This window comes from Orcinus orca, chromosome 9 (assembly GCF_937001465.1).
Source record: "Orcinus orca chromosome 9, mOrcOrc1.1, whole genome shotgun sequence".
NCBI lineage: Eukaryota > Metazoa > Chordata > Mammalia > Artiodactyla > Delphinidae > Orcinus > Orcinus orca.
In genome coordinates, this window is record NC_064567.1 from 75876882 (window position 1) to 75896659 (window position 19778).

Genomic DNA, 19778 nt, shown 5'->3' on the forward strand with positions numbered 1-19778 from the left:
TCCTCCATTGCGTGCAGGCTTGTGTACGGGCTTGTTGACCTCTTGTGATCTTTCTTTAGATGCTATCTTGTTCACACAGTTTTGTTCACGAGATTATTGAAGGGGAAGCTAGGGAAAAGATCTGGTCATCTGTTAATTACTTATTCTGCATTTCTACATCTTTGATCTATGGAAAGAACCAACAAGTTACACAAAGTATTGCGTGATCAAAAGATCTGAAAGGTATGCTAGGGCCAGAGGTGAGCAGAGCACGGGGGCGCCTGGTTTAAGGTTAGCGACAAGACCAAGGGGCCTCCTGCAGAGAGCTCTTTCCTGCAAAGGGCGCTTTCCTGCCGAAAACTGCTTAGGACTCCTCTTGGGGAGCATATCACCAGGGCGGATCAAATCCGCCCCTTGTAGGGAGTGGAAGCAGCCGTTGGATCGGGTACAGTGAGTGTGGTTTGCTTCATATCTACAATGTTTGATAAAGGACAGGGTTTGGGAAGAAAAAGTAAGTGAAAGAGTTGATCAGACTGTCTTTTAACATTTTTCCCCATACAAAAGGCATGAATGTTTCTCTCTTTTCCAGATTCTCTCAGCATTTAGTGACAAAGAACTAGCTGCATATGCAAAAGCAGGTGCCGTGGCAGAAGAGGCTCTAGGGGCCATCAAGACTGTGATAGCATTTGGGGGCCAGAACAGAGAGCTGAAAAGGTCAGGTTTTTTGTCCACTAGTTCAAAGAACCCACTTTTACATTTTGTCACTTATTCTTTTGTGATATGTGTCTACTGCTTTCCTTTACCTAATATTAACCCCTCGCCCACAAAATATAGGCACCCTTTACTGATGGCTAGAGTTTAACGTCAGACTTTACAGCAGGGTTCTGACCTTTTTATGTTCCATGGACTTCTTTGGCAGTCTGATGAAACCTATGGACTCCCTTCTTAAAATAATGATTTTAAATGCATAACACAAAATATGTAGGATTACAAAGGAAACCAATTATAGTGAAGTACAGTTATCAAAACATTTTAAAAGTGTCATGTGGTAATTACATATCTCTATTCTTAACCTATTAAATACTAAGAACTAAATACGGGTCAAATATTTACTGTAATTCAAAGCGGGTTGCAGGTAAAAGATACTTTAAGATATCTGTAATAATTAGAAGAGTGGTATGAAAATGATCTAGGATTTCTTTTGGCAACACAGGCACAGTTACTGCTAACCAGACAGCAGTTTGTTGCCTGCCTTGAGAATTGAAGGAAATGCTAAATTCCGGTTAGAGGTTAGTGAAATTAAATATGTAAATTTTTTCCCATTCAAGTTCCTTAACCGGGGATTCCAGGTGGAGTACCCCTGCTCTAAAGGAACTTGATAGGCGAAAACCTATATGCCAGAACAAAGCCCCCTAATAAAGGCTACTCAGCTCTACTTAAATGCCCCAACCAGTTTTCTTTAAATAATAACATTCCCTAATATCGCTGAAGTATGACTCCATGTGAAGTATTTTCTTTTGCCATCCTATGGGACTCCTGATACCCACAACTCTTTTTTTTTTAGCGGTACGCGGGCCTCTCACTGTTGCGGCCTCTCCCGTTGCGGAGCACAGGCTCCGGACGCGCAGGCTCAGCGTCCATGGCTCACGGGCCCAGCCGCTCCGTGGCATGTGGGATCGTCCCGGACCGGGGCACGAACCCGTGTCCCCTGCATCGGCAGGCAGACTGTCAACCACTGCGCCACCAGGGAAGCCCCACCCACAACTCTTTGAAAGAGAAATTCTCTGGCAATTCTCCAGCCTTAAAAGCAAAGGTTCCCTACTCCCCTCTTTTTCATTTTCTATTTTTCTGTTCCTTAAGCCCTCTTCAAAGCCAGCCTATACCTGGTTCTCTAACTCTTCCTTTTTCTCTCTCACTGCTGCTTTCTGTACACCGTAGCCCACACACCTCAGGATGAGTGTATTCAGTGCCTCTCCATTAGCAGCAGTAAGCGAGCCGCCTCAGCGAAGGTAATTACAGCATGTCCACCACTGTCCCTGGAGCCCGTGTCACGTTGGGGCTGACGTGCCCACACCTTGCAACTGGGCCACCTGGGACTAAGCACAGTGCTGGGCATGGCGAGCTGGCTGTCTCCCCAGGGACGCAGCTCAGCTAAATGTATGCATCATCCAACACTGAGGAAACAGCACTGCAGAGTAGGGTGCTTTAAGTAATTGAAAGACATAATTTTTGGTGGCAACGTACATCTTAAAAAAATGAACAAATTCTCAACATCTTATTTGGTTAAACTGAAAAAGATATGATGTTGTTTGTCTTTTGTTAGAAATAGAAACGCTCTAATGTATGTGGTATTTTCTCTAAAGTCTCACTGTATATCAGTGGATTTTTTTTTTTTCTGATTTTAGGGAGCCAAAATCAAAATTTATAGACTCTTTGCATCTAGCATGGAAGGCTTAACTGAAATTGATGGAAAAAATATTGTTATTTGACAGAACCGTTCTAGACATTTATACCTTTATGTCAAATCCTAGAAGGCAGTAATATGAATTTTAATTAATATTCAAAAATATGACAATAATAGAATGAGCGATATTTAGGAAGACATTAAATTCTAAAACAATAGTAATAATAATAGGAATAGGAATTATCAGGTTTTTCCAGCTATACGCCAGCACTGTACTAACAACGTTCTATCATTATCTGTCAACCTCATAATTGTCTTGCAAGGTAGGCATTAGTAACTCCATTTTATAATACCATTTGCAGCAACATGGAACGACCTAGAGCTTATCATCCTAAGTGAAGTAAGCCAGACAGTGAAAGACAAACATCATATGATATCGATTATATGTGGATTTTAAAAAAATGATACACATGAACTTATTTACAAAAGAGAAAGAGACTCACAGATATAGAAAACAAGCTTATGGTTAACAAAGGCGAAAGGGAAGGGAGGGATAAATTAGGAGTTTAGGAATAACATATACCTACTACTATATATAAAATAGATAACCAACAAGGACCTACTGTATAACACAGGGAACTATACTCAATATCTTGTAATAATCCATAAGGTAAAAGAATCTAAAAAAGAATATATATATGTATGTATAACTGAATCACTTTGCTGTACACCTGAAACTGACACAACATTGTAAATCAACTATACTTCTATTAAAAAAAGAGTAACTCTATTTTACAAGTGATGAAACTAAAATCTAGAAAAGTTGAGTAAGAGCCTGTATCCCATAAGCAGTGACCAGTTTATAACCTTGTACCCAGGCTTGACAGTTGAAGGTCAGCCTGATCAAAACCAAAACAAAACAAAAACCAAACCAAAGCAAAAGCCCAAGTATAAGTACACAAACGTGTAAAATTCCTGTCCCTCACCCAGTGGGGCCGTGGAAGGAGGTTCTTCTCTGGAGAAGACAAATTTGCCTGTGTTAAGAATCCGTTTTAAGAGTCCCAAATAGTATTTACATTTTGGCGTCATTCCTGGTTGGCTTCGCTTGGTTTCTCTTCTTCCACCTTTACCTTGACTTGTGATGCTGGCCATGAAGGGATGGTGATGTTCTCCCAGGGATGGGAGTTCAATCCTGGAACAGCTATGGGAACACTGGTAGGACTGGTAGGGACCAAGGGAGGGTCCAGGCCAGTAAAGTAAAGGCTCAGATGGGTTCTAGTCCTGGCCAATCCTGAATTGGTTGAGTTCCCAGGAAGCCGGGTCTCACCAGGGCTTTCTTTTATGGCTTTGTGCCTTAAACCTCCAACTATCAAGGAGGTGAACATGGCTCAGATTATGGATTGTTTTCTTATTATCATGTTTTCCCCTCATTTTCTGGTAGGTATCAGAAACATCTAGAAAATGCCAAAAAGATTGGAATTAAAAAAGCTATTTCGGCGAACATTTCCATGGGCATTGCCTTCCTGTTAATATATGCATCATATGCGCTGGCCTTCTGGTATGCGTCCACTCTAGTTATAGCAAAAGAGTACACTGTTGGAAATGCAATGACAGTAAGTTGTTTTCCTAATATTTATGAAGAATCTGAAAATGTTGTTTATCCACCTACCTTTTCTTTTCTTTCATTCTCCTTTTTGAAGGATGAGCCATGGTTCTAGGCTTTTTTCATTCTGTAAACCTTTGCTCTGTCCTGTGGGTAGAGCTGACCTTGTAGAATACACAGGGCATAACATGTAGATAGACCAATCGAGAAACACATGGAGCGTATAAATTTTGAAAAATGGAATGAATTTATGAATGAACAAATATGTAGTGGTGCCACCCTCATTCTGCCTTTGAGTTTCATTATATAAGAAAGTAAACATTATTATACGTAGGTCATACTATGAGAGTATGTTAAATTTACGTGATATAAAACGTCAGCTATCCAAATACAAGATGAAAAGTTATTTTAGTTTCTTTTTCTTTTACAAAATGAAAATATCTTCATTTTTTGATTATAAAAATATATACTAGTTATACAAAGAATCAGAAGAATTTTAAAAATTAGAAATTACTTAGAATTACTTGTGATCTAATAATCCATATATACTTAATGACAACTTTTGGTGTATATCTTCCGGATTCTTTTCTGTATGTGGATTTTGTTTCCTTTCAAAACTGGGATTGTATTATGCATACCTTTTTGTAAACGTTTTATAAACTAGCAACGTATTGTGACCTTCTTTCCATGTCAGTGACGGTCAGGGCAACACGTGACCATTCAACTAGCCATGTTTTAAAACCTGCACTTCCCTATCTTTCTAAACAGAGGACTCCTTGATGATGGCTTAGGGACATTATAAAAATTTATCATTTCAAAATGTTCTCTAGGGTAGTACCTTCAGACTGCATTGACGTTTTGAGGGCTGATTGGCTAGATGAGCTTCCGTCATTGCTGAGTCTGTTTTTTCTCCTTTTGGTCTCCTCTCTGGTTGTCAGCTCGGAAGTTCTCCACCTCTCTTTACTTCCTCATTTGCTAAATTTTATGAAGAAAGGAGATTGAATCCTGACTCTGCCATTCACCCTTTGTGATGAGTGTGCCCTCTCTGGCCTGGTCTCCCCATTTCTAGTACGTAGACAGTGACTTCTCCCGAGTAGGGCTACAGAGTGACGCCCGTGATGCAGGGAGCCCAGCGATGCCCTCTGCATAAAGACTGAGAACTCTAGTGCATTGACTTCATAGCATTGCTTTTGGTAGAGACGGCTTTGCTCTCTTACTGGTCTTTCTCTGTATTGCAGGTAGTCCATAGATATTTGAGAGATATTTGAGTTCTGGGTATGTGAAGTGTTACTGTTACCGTCTTCTGAGAAAAGACAAACTATAAGTAGATGTTTCAGCATGCCCAGAGATAAAGGAGTAATTTCTCTTCATTTATGTTTTCTTCAGTTAACGTTTGTTGATAATCTGGATTCCTGAAGCTATAGTGTTGACTTTTCTATATCAATTTGTTTTCCTAGTGAAAAAAATATAAAGGCAGATGTGTTAAGTTTGTGTGCTGTAGTACAGAATAATTGTATATTACTCATTGCACACAGGTGTGATTTAGTGTTTTATAATGTGTGAACTATTATTTTTTATATTAAAAGTCTTACCAAAATATGTATTAATACATAACATAGTACTTTTTAAGGAAAATTTCATGCGGCCAAAATCTGTTTTATCTTGAACATTCTGTGTAATTCCATGAATAGTTAGAGAAAATCATATAGGACTGAAAAATAATACTAATGGAAAACGTTTTCCTCTGGTGGCAATAGTTTCAGAATCAAGGAAGTAGGTTTGAAAAATCTTTCTGACTTTGTCTAAGTCCAGGAGAAGAGCAACAGATAGTTTGGCTAGCTAGACAAAAAATGTATTTTTTTTCAAAAAAAATATTTTTGAGATTGAAGAAACCTGTTCATGCAATAAAATGCTATAGTAACCTTCTAAATTTTGCTCTTTTGCCAAAAAAATTTTAAAGGGATAAACCTAATCGCGATCCTTTGGGTAGTGTATATTCCAAACAACTCATATTTGAGATGATGGTGGACTCCAGAATAGGACTTATAACTTTTCCTTATGTTCTTTTTGCTCAGGTCTTTTTCTCAATCATGATCGGAGCCTTCAGCGTTGGACAGGCTGCTCCCTGTATTGATGCTTTTGCCAATGCAAGAGGAGCAGCATATGCAATCTTTGCTATTATTGATAATGTGAGTCATTTATTATTTTAATGCCGAAAAATTCTTTGAGGTCTGGCTAATTAAATCTGGCTTTCGGTTAAATGTCGTATGAAAATTTTGCCAAGTGAACAACCTCTCTTTAGTAATGAAGGAAATCAAATGCCTCTTACTAATATTTCTGAAAGTTTATCTTTAAATGATCAAATAGCACTGATCTCATTTTGGGAAAGTACATCTGCACTAGTGTGTTATTATTAGAGTTCAAAGCAAAGATGTTTGTCTTCCTAGTTTTCCTCCTTTTCTCTTTCATTTTGTAGCCAGACTAAGAATATTATGATTTGTATATAGGATGAGTGGATGGAAAAGTTACTGGTGGGACCAAAATTGATAGTATGCTTTGCTGTGGGTTGCCCCCTGTCAAAAAAAAAAAAAAAGATCACTGCGCATATGATATAATTTTGAATCAACTATATTGCATAAGTTGTACTGACTGCAGTGAAATAAAGAAGATCATTTTGACATAAGTACGTCACTGCATTTACACAGAGAAAATGCAAACTAGGTAACTGAAATGTGATTGTTTAATCCAAGCAATTCCTACTTCATTAATCTAAGTCATGAGAAAATTGTTCAGCTTCTGCATATATACAAAATTTACATCGTTCCTAAATAACTTGGCTCTAACCAATTGTTCAGTCTTCTCAACCCAGTCCATTACATTTGTTGTTTAGGAATAAGCTAATTGTCACTAAATGCTGAAATACCTGGATATATCCATGGTAGTATGTTTTTGTTATTGCAGCTGTAGGAATGTGCATGTTTGACCATTTAGAAAATTTATGAGGATATGCCAGAAACTTAAAGGGAAATATCGTATAAAATGAAATGAATATATCCTTTATGTACTTTTCAAGAAAAGCCTATTTTCTGAGAAGGAATATTTCCTTAAACACACACCGTCTTCAACTTGAGTTGCCATTCTGGGTCCTATTTTTGGAATTTGCTGAAGCATATTCCTTAAAAATGCAATTGTTTGTCCTATGATGGAATAGTCATTGAATTTTGTTTTATTTAGAATCCTAAAATTGACAGTTTTTCAGAGAGAGGACACAAACCAGATAACATCAAAGGGAATTTGGAGTTCAAAGATGTTCATTTCTGTTATCCGGCTCGACCTGATGTCAAGGTATTGTAAGTAATATTTATAGGAATTCCTAATTCAGACTGATTGTTATTCATCTTAAAGAATCCGTAGTCTCTATTATTTTGATATGTATGTGCTTTTTTCCTTTTGAGATTATATTCCCTTATTTGGTACTTTTTTTCCAAATTTAAAATTGAATCAGATTACTCCCCTTTTAGGCTTTTGTTGTGAAGTGTGTTCTTTTTCTCTCTTTTCCCTCATAGATCTTAAAGGCCCTCAACTTGAAGGTAGAGAGCGGTCAGATGGTGGCCCTGGTTGGGAACAGCGGCTGTGGGAAAAGCACGGTGGTCCAGCTGATACAGAGGCTCTATGACCCCACAGAGGGCATGGTAAGTGGGAAGAGCCATGTTCTCCAAAGTGGGAAGCTGGATACCAATTAGGCCTTTGAAATTGTTTTGTTTTGTTTTGTTTGTTAACAAATTTGCATGTGAATCCAATTTTGGTAAAAAGACTATAGAATTGCAATGCATCTGGATAATGCATTCAAAACCTTGGGCTGTTTTAACAAAAGTATTCAAGATGATAAAAGCCAAAGAAGCTAGACAACACTCTCCTCTGTTCCAACTAAGCTTTTCATAACCCACTAGGTCACTGGAAAATAGTCATCCAAACCACTGGGAGGACTTACTGAGTTTGGTCAAAAATATCCCATATAGCAATTATTAATAACCTTGTGTTCAGGATCACAAGAAATCTTAGGACAGTAATTAAATTCATCAAAGGCGGTTGAGTTTTCTTAATTGTTGGAATATCTGAAGGGGAAAGTGGGTTAGTCTCTAAGAAGCTTCTGGGGACATGGAGAACAGTAATGGCCTAGGGAATATTTTTTTGGCCTTTAAAAATTTTGTTATAAATTCTAACTTATTTATATTTATTGGAGTATAGTTGATTTACAGTTTGTGTTAGTTTCAGGTGTACTGCAAAGCAGAATATATTTTCTGAGAAGAAGACATTCTCTTACATAATCACAAAACAATCATCAAAATCAGTAAATTTAATGTTAATACAGTACGAGCCCACAGTGTATATTCAAATTTCCTCAACTGCACCAACTTTTGGACGTTGAGTTTACCTGACAATGAAATGTATTATAATTCAACAATAATGAAAACAGAAGTTTACAAGTTACAAAGAAAAACAAAAAAAAACCTAAAAAGGCATTGAGATACAACAGAGATTGCAGGAATGAATACAAAGTTTTCTAGGATACACAAATTATTTATTTATTTACTTTAATAAAATTAACAAACCTTCTTTGAAAAATCTGATACACCAAAGAGGAACATAGGGCCATCCTCATTTCCTAAAGCAAACTCTAGGTTGGTTCAAGTGTAAACAGTTTTACTCATTTTTTAAAAAGAACATAGTAAATACTAACCATTGAGAATAAGCATTTGAAAACATCTTATTTTTTAAATTATTATTGGAGTAATACATTTTTTAAAGAAAATACACGTCAGCAGGGAAAAAAGTCTTCAGAAATTCTATAACTCAGAGATATTCACTGTTCACATTGTGATTTAGCAATTTTATTACTGCTGAAATAATAGAAAAATGCCCAGTGGTACAGTTGACTGATTCAGTTTTTCCTTAAATCTCTCCCCATAAAAATCAGTAAAATTATAATAAAAGAAAGCAATAAATTGGAACAAATAATTTATGATATATGTGGGAAAACTATTATCACTATTTTAGAAATTAATATGAATCTATCATAGGATATGAACGTGCAAATCTTTCGAGAATAAATGTAGATTTGTAAAAAGTTTAAAGAAATGTTCAACCTCACTTATAATTGTATATGAATTAAAATAAATATAAGCTACCACCACACACTTATTAATTAGAAAAGACATTAAAATGATAAAAGCTAATAAATTACAATGAAGCAGATATATATTTATATATTCCTGCTGACATTGTAAATTATTAAAAATCTTTTTAGAGGGTTGTTTATTCAACCTTTATTCAGCAAATAATAAATGCCCAACATATGCCAGTCATTGTATAAGTTAAGCAATTGTTATCGGAGAAGAAAAAATAAATCATATGCTTCGGCCTGGTATTTCTGTGCTTTTATAATGATTGTCCTTCAGTGTTCCTTGAAGGAAGCCAGATATTCAGCAGGTGGGAAATGCTGAAGTAAATTATGGTATATTACATACAGTAAAACATCATAATGCCATCAAAATGATATGTAGACTAGGTAGGTAAAGGGACATTTTTATTCAGATTTAGTAATGGTAAGCAAAAATAATAGTTATGCCAAAAATGTATAACCGAATATATAATCACTTATGGAGAATAATCCATCCATAAAAAAACTGTATGTGTAAGATAATAAATATCAAAAGAGAGAATACACTTTTTATTTTTAGTCTTCCACATTGCTTTATTTCCAATTCTCATTTCTAACCACTGAAATAAGTTAAATATTAGCTAAGGCTTTTTGGGTAACAAATTAAGAGTCTTGATGCTTTATACATCAGAAGGTTTAAAATATTCAATTGAAGTATTTTGTTTTTTCAGATTACCATCGATGGGCAGGATATTAGGATGTTTAACGTAAGGTATCTGAGGGAAATAATTGGAGTGGTGAGTCAGGAGCCGGTGCTGTTTTCTACCACCATTGCTGAAAATATTCGTTATGGCCGTGGAAATGTAACAATGGATGAAATAAAGAAAGCTGTCAAGGAAGCCAACGCCTATGAGTTTATCATGAAACTACCACAGGTAAAGCCTCTGTTAATGTAGTTGCCCTCGAAATGAGAATTTCAACTCATGTGAGTTCTTTCTTCAGAGGTTAAGCTAGTAATGTTTGAGGTACAAGGTTGTCCAACTCTGCTAGGTAAATCCCTTGAATTATCCAGTTGGAGCGTATAGCTTGGTACATGAAACATACAAAATTTTATACAAAGTATGTTAGTAGTTTGTCAGAATTCGATATTATTTATTTTATTATAATTTGTGACTCATTACGATGGTCAAAATGAAGCTCCCTGATGGCTTCATGAATTTCTAGGCTCCATAGCTTTTTCTAGTTGAAATACTTCAAGAGCGCCACCATGCTTTCTCTTGTAGAAATTTGACACCCTGGTTGGAGAGAGAGGGGCCCAGCTGAGTGGTGGACAGAAGCAGAGAATCGCCATCGCTCGGGCTCTGGTTCGCAACCCCAAGATCCTGCTGCTGGATGAGGCCACCTCAGCACTGGACACTGAGAGCGAAGCTGAGGTACAGGCAGCTTTGGATAAGGTCAGTGGACCCTAAACACCTGAAGGCCAGCCAGTTGAAACTTTATTGAAAATTCTTGCCAATGCTTTGCGAGTCTAGGTTGAAAAACATAAACATAAGAGCAAATGAAGCTCTCCCGTGGGGCTTTCTTGGTTTCTCCTTTCTGTCAAGGCGCACTGCAGAGAGAGGTGGGCAGCCCATTAACTGGCTTGCTTTGACCAAGGTGCAGTGAGCCCTAATCCAGACCTGTGCAGTGAGCCGCTTAGCTTTGTTTTTTTTCTTGCACATAGGCTAGGGCTTTGATCAAAAGTAGTTGTGGTAAAATGTACAAAGAAAAATCTGGTTACTTACGCAGTGGTCCAGCTGAAAAGCAGTTCACATATTTGCCTTATTTTGTAGGCAGTACATCGTCTTTATCTATTCATGAAAATGAATGGATGCTTTTCTGGAAATAAAGTTCAACTTGCATGTTTTTCTAAGCATATAAATAAGCAACACTTTTTTTTTTTTTATTTACTTATTTTTGGCTGTGTTGGGTCTTCCTGTCTGTGCAAGGGCTTCCTCTAGTTCCTCCCCCGGTGAGCGGGGGCCACTCTTCATCGCGGTGCGCGGGCCTCTCACTATCGCGGCCTCTCTTGTTGCAGAGCACAGGCTCCAGACGCGCAGGCTCAGTAGTTGTGGCTCACGGGCCCAGTTGCTCCGCGGCATGTGGGAATCTTCCCAGACCAGGGCTCGAACCTGTGTCCCCTGCACTGGCAGGCAGATTCTCAACCACAATAAGCAACACTTTTTAAGGCTGCTGAGCTCATGGGCATGGCTCAGAGTTTCTAAATTTCTCACTGTTATCTTTACTAAACTAAAGCTTCAAAGGAAGAACCTTATCTTGGGACACTTTCAAGGTCAGTGCTGAAGTCATCTGTAATAACAACACAGTATTAAAACCAGAGTCAGATGACGTCATGTAAATGGGTTTCAAACACATAAACATCATAAATATATTTGAGTTGAGAAAGTTCAGTAATTAAATGTGCAAGTTACTTAGTCTATCCAAACTGCCTCTTGAAATTTTATTTTTTTGAATTGACCTATTTTATTTTGTTTTACTTTTTGATTTTTATTGACATATAGTTGATTTACAATGTTGTGTTAGTTTCAGGTATACAGCAAAGTGACTCAGTTATACATAGTATCTATCGTCTTGATATTTTACACATGAACTGTATGAACCTTATTTTCTCAGGAAAATTTATACCTGAATCCTAAGTAAACACAGTTGCCTTGTGTGCTATAAACTGTAGTTAATTCATGCTTCCTGGTTTATCAGATTAATATTTTGGCTTATTTTATATAATGTAATTTAATAATTAATGAAAGATTATGATAATTATTCCTCACAAATTTATATACTCAATTACATTGCTTTCATGTATATTAAGTCTCAATATTAAGGAAACAAAATATAATACATAGGAGAATTGTATTTGCTTAGTTAATTAGAAGTGACTTAAATGAAGAAATCATAAAAATAAATACATGCATAAATTAAACAATTAATTTTAACTCAAAACACATAAATGGTCATTCATGTGTCAATATAGTCTTTTTAGCATAAAGTTAGGTGGGATAAGAGAGATATTTATGTGGAAAAAAAAAGTCCTATTCAGCCCTAGGACCCATGTCCGAATACTTTGTAGGATACAGACATTCAATATGTTAGCCCTTGCTGTGCTAAATGAACAGAATTACTGGAGATGTTGTTTTTCATGATATGAATTCTGTCAGCAAAAATTATAGCCTTGCAAGTTTTAATTCATATTTGGACAGGTTACTTCATTCAGTTTTAGCAATTTGTGTTCTGTAGGATTATGGCCCACTCCTCAGTTGATAACCTTTTACATATTGACTTTAAAAATAGCTGACAAATCACTCACAGTGCTTTTAAATCTCCAAGAAAAGCCATTAGCAGCTTGGGGTGGTGCTTAAGGGCACAGGTTGTGGTGCCAGGCAGGCTGAGGTGGGAGTCCTCTAAGCCTGAGATATTGCAGAAGTAATTGGGGTGGGGGGAAGGGGGAGAAATAATGTCATAGGATGATTGAATAGAGTAAATGAGATACTGCATGTAAAGTTCTCAGCCCATACCTTGCCCATGAGAAACAATGCAGTTATTATGGTCATTACCATTACCATGATTATTCTTCCTTTTATTGATTGCTGAATCAGTTACCTATTGCTGCATAACAAACCCAAATTCAGGCTTAAAGCAATACTTCTGTAGATTGGCTGGGTGGATCTTCTGCTATTTTTACCTGAGCACTTATATGGCTGTATTTACCTGGAGGGTTGACTTAGCTAAAACGGTCCAAGATGGCCTCACTCACGTGCTGGCTGTTGGTTGGGCATCTCATACTCATGCTTGTACTCACTCATACAATAGGCTAACCCAGCTTCTTTACACAGACGTCTCAGGCCAGTGTATCTAGAGGCAGAAGCTATAAGACGTCTAGAGGCTTAGACTCCAGAACTCACACAATGTCACTTTCACCACATTCTATTGGTCACAGAAAGTCACAAGGCTAGCCCAGATTGAAGGAGTGAGGAAATAGATTCTGTTTCTTGATGGGTGAGCTGTAAAGGATCTATGACCATATTTAATCTTCCACAGCACACTCTCTGCCACAATTATTTACATTTCTCCCAAGTGCAAAATAAATCCACCTCTTCCCAAGACCCTCAAAATTTTCATACAGTCATGAGATCAGGCTCAAAGTCAGTACCTGAAGATGTGTATGTGGTCCAGATATGGATGAGATTCTTCATGTTAAGCTCATCCTTATCCAGAGGACTATGAACTAAAGAGACGTTATCTTCCACATATATACCCACCATGTAATGGTGAGGCAGGGACAGGCTAATTATAACAGACACTCCTATTCAAAAAGGAAAACAGGAAGCACATAGCAGTTACTGCTCCATAGCAATTTTGAGATGCAGTCAGATGCATGTTGCCAATTACTCCACTGCTCCAAGGAAAGGAAACGTTCCTTGATTAAGGCTCAATTCTACCCTTAGTAGAATGGGTTCCCTAGTGCACTTTTTCTGCTTGGTTTGGGGCTCCAACCTCTGGGCTCTCAGATTCTCCCTCTGAGAGCTCTTTCTTTTCCCATAAGAAAGGGCCCATGTCTGCAGCTGAGTAACTTTCTCAGCATACTTTCTGCTCATAGAAATTTGAGACCCAGAGGCCTCTTTACATTTTTAATTTTCTCAGTCTCTTTTAGTCCAAGCTGATGGACTCTCTTAAAGACTTTGTGAGTTTGCTTAGAATTTGACTGTAGTTTGCTTAAGCCCCAAAAGTTACATCTTTAATTTTTGGGGGGTCAAGCCTCTCTCTACTTTGGGCTGTATATGAAGCTGCCATTAGAAAACCCTTGAGAGCCTTAGAAGCCCTTTTATGTAGCAGAGAGTGTCTACTAGAATTTGCCATAAATTTTTCAGAGATTTTAACAAAAAAATCTTACACCTACACCCTGATTTGATCTTTGGTCTCATTTGATTGGATGATTAACAATTCATTTTCCAACCCAGCAAGTACTGCCTCTTCTTTGTAGCTTCTAAATTCACCTTGCAAACCAAATGGCTTCTTCTTTAGCTCATCATTTTCTTCTCATACCTTATCATATACAGCCTGGCACTTTCAACATTCTGTTTAGAGATCTCTGGAATCTCCTCAGCCAGATGTACAAGTTCATTAGATAAAATATCTTTCTTCCAAGTTACTACAGGGAACAATTTTTCCAGTTATTCTAAGGTTACATAACACAGGTCACTGTCTTTCCAGCCTCCAGTAGCAATTTCCTTACTTTTCTTCCAGTCTCCACTAACAGTATCATCACCTCCCTTCTAGCCACTGCCTGCCACTCAGATCCCAGTCCCAAAGCCAATGTCACATGTTTTAGGGTTTTGTTACAGTAGCATCCCAGTCTAACTACCAATTTCCATATCAGTTGCTTTAATCCAGCACTTAGTGGGTTGGCTGCTGTGATTCCTCTATTGGTTTTGCCTAGTCTCCCCAGGCAGCTACACTCAGCTCAGGGTCATCTGGGCTGGAATGTTCAAGATGGCCTCCTTCATGTGCCTAGAAATTGGTGATGGCTGTTGCCTGAGGCAGCTTTATTCTCCTCACGTAGGCTTCTCATCCTCAAGTAGACCAGACAAGTTTCCTTTCCAGGTAGCTTTCAAAGATGGCAAACACACAAGCTGTAAGGCCTCTTGAAGTCTATGCTTCAGAAATTGCACAAGCATTAATTCCTTCATATTGTTTGGTCAAAGCAAGTCACAAGGACTGCCCAGATTCGATGAGGTGGAAGAATAGACTCCACCTCTGAAAGGGAGCAGCTGCAAAGCGTTAGTGACCATGTTTTATCTACCGTAGTTGCTGCAGGTAGTTTATAATCTACCCAATTGACTCCATACATTGCAAGATAACTAAACCGATGTATTTTGCAGACTATAAACTGTGTCTTTAAAAGGGAAATCCTTCATTACTGTACTCCCCCCAGTGATACTAGTCAGTCAGTTGGCTGGTCCATCTATTTATATACCAGCTCTCTTTTAACAATGAAAAGTTGAATTTTATAATTAATTATTTTTCCTCCGAGGAGCATAAGGATATACTACTATTATAGTTATTGTTTTTCCTCCCTTATTACCTAGCCTGGAAGAATAATATTTTCCTTTTGTGGATCCTTCATACATTTATCAATACCTCTCGTGGCTCCAAGTTATTGTAGTTAGCTACTTATTTATATGCCTCCTCTGTCTTAGAAAGAATAGACCCCCAAAAGGCAGAATTAATAAATGGTTCATGTTTGTGTCTCTATAGCACCTACTCCAGTGCCTTGCCCATAGTAAAGCCTAAATAAATTTTTACTGAATTGATTACCATGGCCAAGCTCATTGAGATAATACATGTCTACATTAAAAAAATTACTAATGACCATTTCTGCTTTTGACTCAATAGATAGCAGCTATTCATCAAAATAAATAATAGGTTTTTCCAATATAAGGTCTTAAAGAAGAACAGAAAAGCAGACTTGATATTTTGATTTTTTAAAGAAAGTCAATAATCACAAAGTTTTATACCTACACACACTCTCCTACTCATAGTGTTTCCATACTGGAGGGGCAAGAAAAGAACCAGAGTAGTGATTTAATGAAATGATTGCCAAAAGTTTCATTTTATGCTTTTTTTTCAGAAGTTCCAGAAAGGCTCATGGAATAGTACTTCCTTTGTTTGGGCCTGCCTTTCATTCCTACACACCCAAAATTAGTAGAAGTTCCAAATTTCTTAATAATTGGTGTCGTTGAATCTAGGGTATTTATTTGCCAATGTTTTGTCATCACTGGGGTGTTTGAAAATAGCCCTTTGTGTCAGATCTCTACTCTGGCCAAAGAATCTCGGTCAAGGGTGACAGTTGCTAATTTTGAAATTAGCAACTTTGCACACTTTGTTTCTCCTGCACACCAGTCATTTACTCACAAGTCTGACTCCGATTCTTCTGTTTTTTTTAAGTTGATATAGCATCAACCTATTATTATCATAATGATAACCCAGTCACTGTCAGCAGTTTACTCATCACTGTTAGTATCATGAATATAATTAGGTTGATCAAAGTATTTCCTCTCTTCCTTATCATACACGGACAAAGCCATGCAGCTTCCATATCAGTAAATCAGTAAATATTTATGAATGTTTCTTTGGGGCCCATATGCTAAAAATCAAAGAACAGTCTTAAATGTTGTCCAGTAGTTATGCTCTAGTCTCTCTCTCTTTATGATGTAACTCTTTTATATTTATTTAAACACAATTGATTCATCTGGTTATTTTAGAGTAAGGAGTGAAGAAGAAAGACCACATTATTTTTTTCCAGGTGGCTACAAAATTGGCTCCATAGTCCACCTTCTGTTGACAGAGAGACAAAGCATATTTATTCATACTATCATACTAATTCTTAAATGTTTCATGTCTATTTCTGGACTGTCTATATGGTTCTGTTGATCAAATTGTCTTTTCACGTGATAGCTTCCCCCAGACTTTACTATTTTAATTGCTGTAGCTTTTTTTTTGTTTTAATTCATTTATTTAATTTATTTACTTTTGGTTGCATTGGGTTTTTGTTGCTGCCTGCGGGCTTTTTCCAGTTGTGGTGAGCGGGGGGGCTACTCTTCATTGCGGTGCGTGGGCTTCTCATTGTGGTGGCTTCTCTTGTTGTGGAGCACGAGCTCTAGGCGCGCGGGCTGAGTAGTTGTGGCTCATGGACTCTAGAGCGCAGGCTCAGTAGTTGTGGTGCACGGGCTTAGTTGCTGCGCGGCATGTGGGATCTTCCCGGACCAGGGCTCGAACCCGTGTGCCCTGCGTTGGCAGGCGGATACTTAACCACTGCGCCACCAGGGAAGCCCTAATCGCTGTAGCTTTTTATGTTTTAGTATCTGGTGGAGCTATTACCCAGATACTCATTAACTTTTTCAGAATTTTCTTGGATGCTCTTTTTAAAAAAGTTGAGATATAATTCAGATACCATAAAGTTCACCCTTTTAAAATGCACAATTCATTGGTTTTTTCAGTACAGTCACGAGATTTTGCAACCATCAGCACAGCCTCACTGCAGAATATTTTCATCATCCTGAAAGGAAACTTTGTACCGATTAGCAGTCCCTCTCCATTCCACCCTCACCCTTGCTCTTGGCAACCAATAATCGGCTTTCTCTCTCTGTGGATTTGCCCATTCTGGACATTTTATATAAATAGAATCACACGAGGCATGGTCTCTTGTGACTGGCTTCTTTCACTTAGCATAATGTTTTCAAGGTTCATCCATATTGAAACACGCATCAGAATCTCACTCCTTTTTCTGGCCCATTATTATTCCATTGTATGGATATACCACCTTGCATTTAGCTTTTGATCAACTGATGAACATTTGGATTTGTTCTCACTTTTTGGCTATTATAAATCTAGCCTTTTTTTTTAAACATCTTTATTAGAGTATAATTGCTTTACAGTGTTGTGTTAGTTTCTGCTGTGTGACAAAGTGAATCAGCTATATGCACACGTATATCCCCATATCCCCTCCCTCTTGCGTCTCCCTCCCACCCTCCCTATCCCATCCCTCTAGGTGGTCGCAAAGCACGGAGCTGATCTCCCTGTGCCATGCAGCTGCTTCCCACTAGCTATCTATTTTACATCTGGCAGTGTATATATGTCAATGCTACTCTCTTACTTCATCCCAGCTTACCCTTCCCCCTCCCCGTGGCCTCAAGTCCATTCTCTACGTCTGTGTCTTTATTCCTGTCCTGCCCCTAGGTTCATCAGAACCTTTTTTTTCTTTTTTTAGGTTCCATATATATGTGTTAGCATATGGTGTTTGTTTTTCTCTTTCTGACTTACTTCACTCTGCATGACAGGCTCTAGGTCCATCCGCCTCACTACAGATAACTCAATCTCGTTTCCTTTTATGGCTGAGTAATATTCCATTGTATATATGTGCCACATCTTCTTTATCCATTCATCTGTCAATGGGCACTTAGGCTGCTTCCATGTCCTGGCTATTGTAAATAGAGCTGCAGTGAACATTGTGGTACATGACTCTTTTTGAATTATGGTTTTCTCAGGGTATATGCCCAGTATTGGGATTGCTGGATCCTATGGTGGCTCTATTTTTAGTTTTTTAAGGAACCTCCATACTGTTCTCCATAGTGGCTGTATCCATTTATATTTCCACCAACAGTGCAAGAGGGTTCCCTTTTCTCCACACCCTCTCCAGCATTTACTGTTTGTAGATTTTTTGATGATTAGCCTCTCATTTCTATCTTTTTAACTACTTAGGTGACTTTGGCTGTACTCTAGTAACCATCCTAAGGATGTGGCTTTATTGCCTCAGAGTAGGAGTGGTCTTAAGAAGTGGTTAGTCTTGATAGGGCTAATGAGTATTAAAAAACAATAGCCATTGTTAATGACATAACATGAAGAGTTTGATGGGCATTTTGTTCATACACCCACCAAGCCAATGACATGTGAGTTCAGGGAGCTACTTAGGGGGGTGATTTGTAGATTTCAGCATCCGTAAAAATCACCTGAAGCACTTGTTAAAAATCATAGTTAATGGCCCCACTCCAGAGTTTGGAATTCAGATGGTCTTTGAACCATGATGTGAACCATCCATATCCCAGGGTATGTTTTCACCTAAGCTGCCTGCATGTGGTCCATTAGAATTACAGTCAAAATCAGGCACTACAGAAGTGCTCTGGAGAAGACTGTATGTGGCAACAGCTTCTGAACATGCTTCTGCTAAAGTCTCTCGCTTATCCTATAACTCAGAACGAGGGCTCCTCACACAGGTATGAAAACATTTGAGAAGGGCTGTAGACCTCCAGAGTTATCCATCCTCATCCTGCAGGGACTGGCCTCCTGTCTGGTCCAGAACTTAAGTCTCCTTTTAGCCATTCACAGGTGAGTGATGCCTTTGTGGCCTAATCACCCGGGGATGGTGAGCTGCTCTTGCATCATCCGCAAACACCTCCATCCAAGTGCTTAATTGTGTGTTAATTGACAGTGAGGGAAATCGTAACCCTCCTGCCTTACATGTTTGTCCTTCTCCCCTTTAGGCCAGGGAAGGCCGGACCACCATAGTGATAGCACACCGATTGTCTACAATCCGAAATGCAGATGTCATTGCTGGGTTTGAGGATGGAGTCATTGTGGAGCAAGGAAGCCACAAAGAACTAATGAAGAAGGAAGGGGTGTACTTCAGGCTTGTTAACATGCAGGTATCTGCTTCCTGGGAAGTTTTTCTGCTGTCTTCTCCTCAATATAGTATTCTTTATTTTGTTTATTAAAATATCACGTAGCTAATGCCATGTTGGGAAATAAGAAGTTTTCAGGAAGATGCCTAAAATATACATCTGAGGCTTTAATTCAGAGTCGTTGAAAGAATCTCTAAAGAGAAAGGTGAGGGGGGAGGAAAATAAAGGAAAATGCCCAAAATGTTTTCAACTTACTCTTTAGGACAGAGATTCTTAATCGCCTGGGGAATGAACTTCTTGAGCAACTTTGCAAAATAAATAACCTAAAAATGTGTTATTCTGTAAACATGATTCTTGTATTTGTAAAAGTATATACGTTTGCTTTGATATAACTGTAAC

At 38.1% G+C, this 19778-nt stretch overlaps 1 protein-coding gene across 4 annotated transcripts in view; it reads left to right on the forward strand.

Annotated features, from left to right (window-relative positions):
* Positions 1-19778, forward strand: part of ABCB4 (ATP binding cassette subfamily B member 4) — a 75574-nt gene that overhangs the window by 18788 nt on the left and 37008 nt on the right. For all 4 annotated transcript variants that reach the window (XM_033440162.2, XM_049714885.1, XM_049714886.1 and 1 more), the window contains 8 exons: positions 569-693; positions 3825-3996; positions 6062-6175; positions 7221-7331; positions 7553-7678; positions 9879-10082; positions 10431-10601; positions 19242-19403. In XM_033440162.2, coding sequence (XP_033296053.1) covers positions 569-693; positions 3825-3996; positions 6062-6175; positions 7221-7331; positions 7553-7678; positions 9879-10082; positions 10431-10601; positions 19242-19403 — 1185 coding nt within the window. The remainder of the gene's footprint in view (positions 1-568; positions 694-3824; positions 3997-6061; positions 6176-7220; positions 7332-7552; positions 7679-9878; positions 10083-10430; positions 10602-19241; positions 19404-19778) is intronic.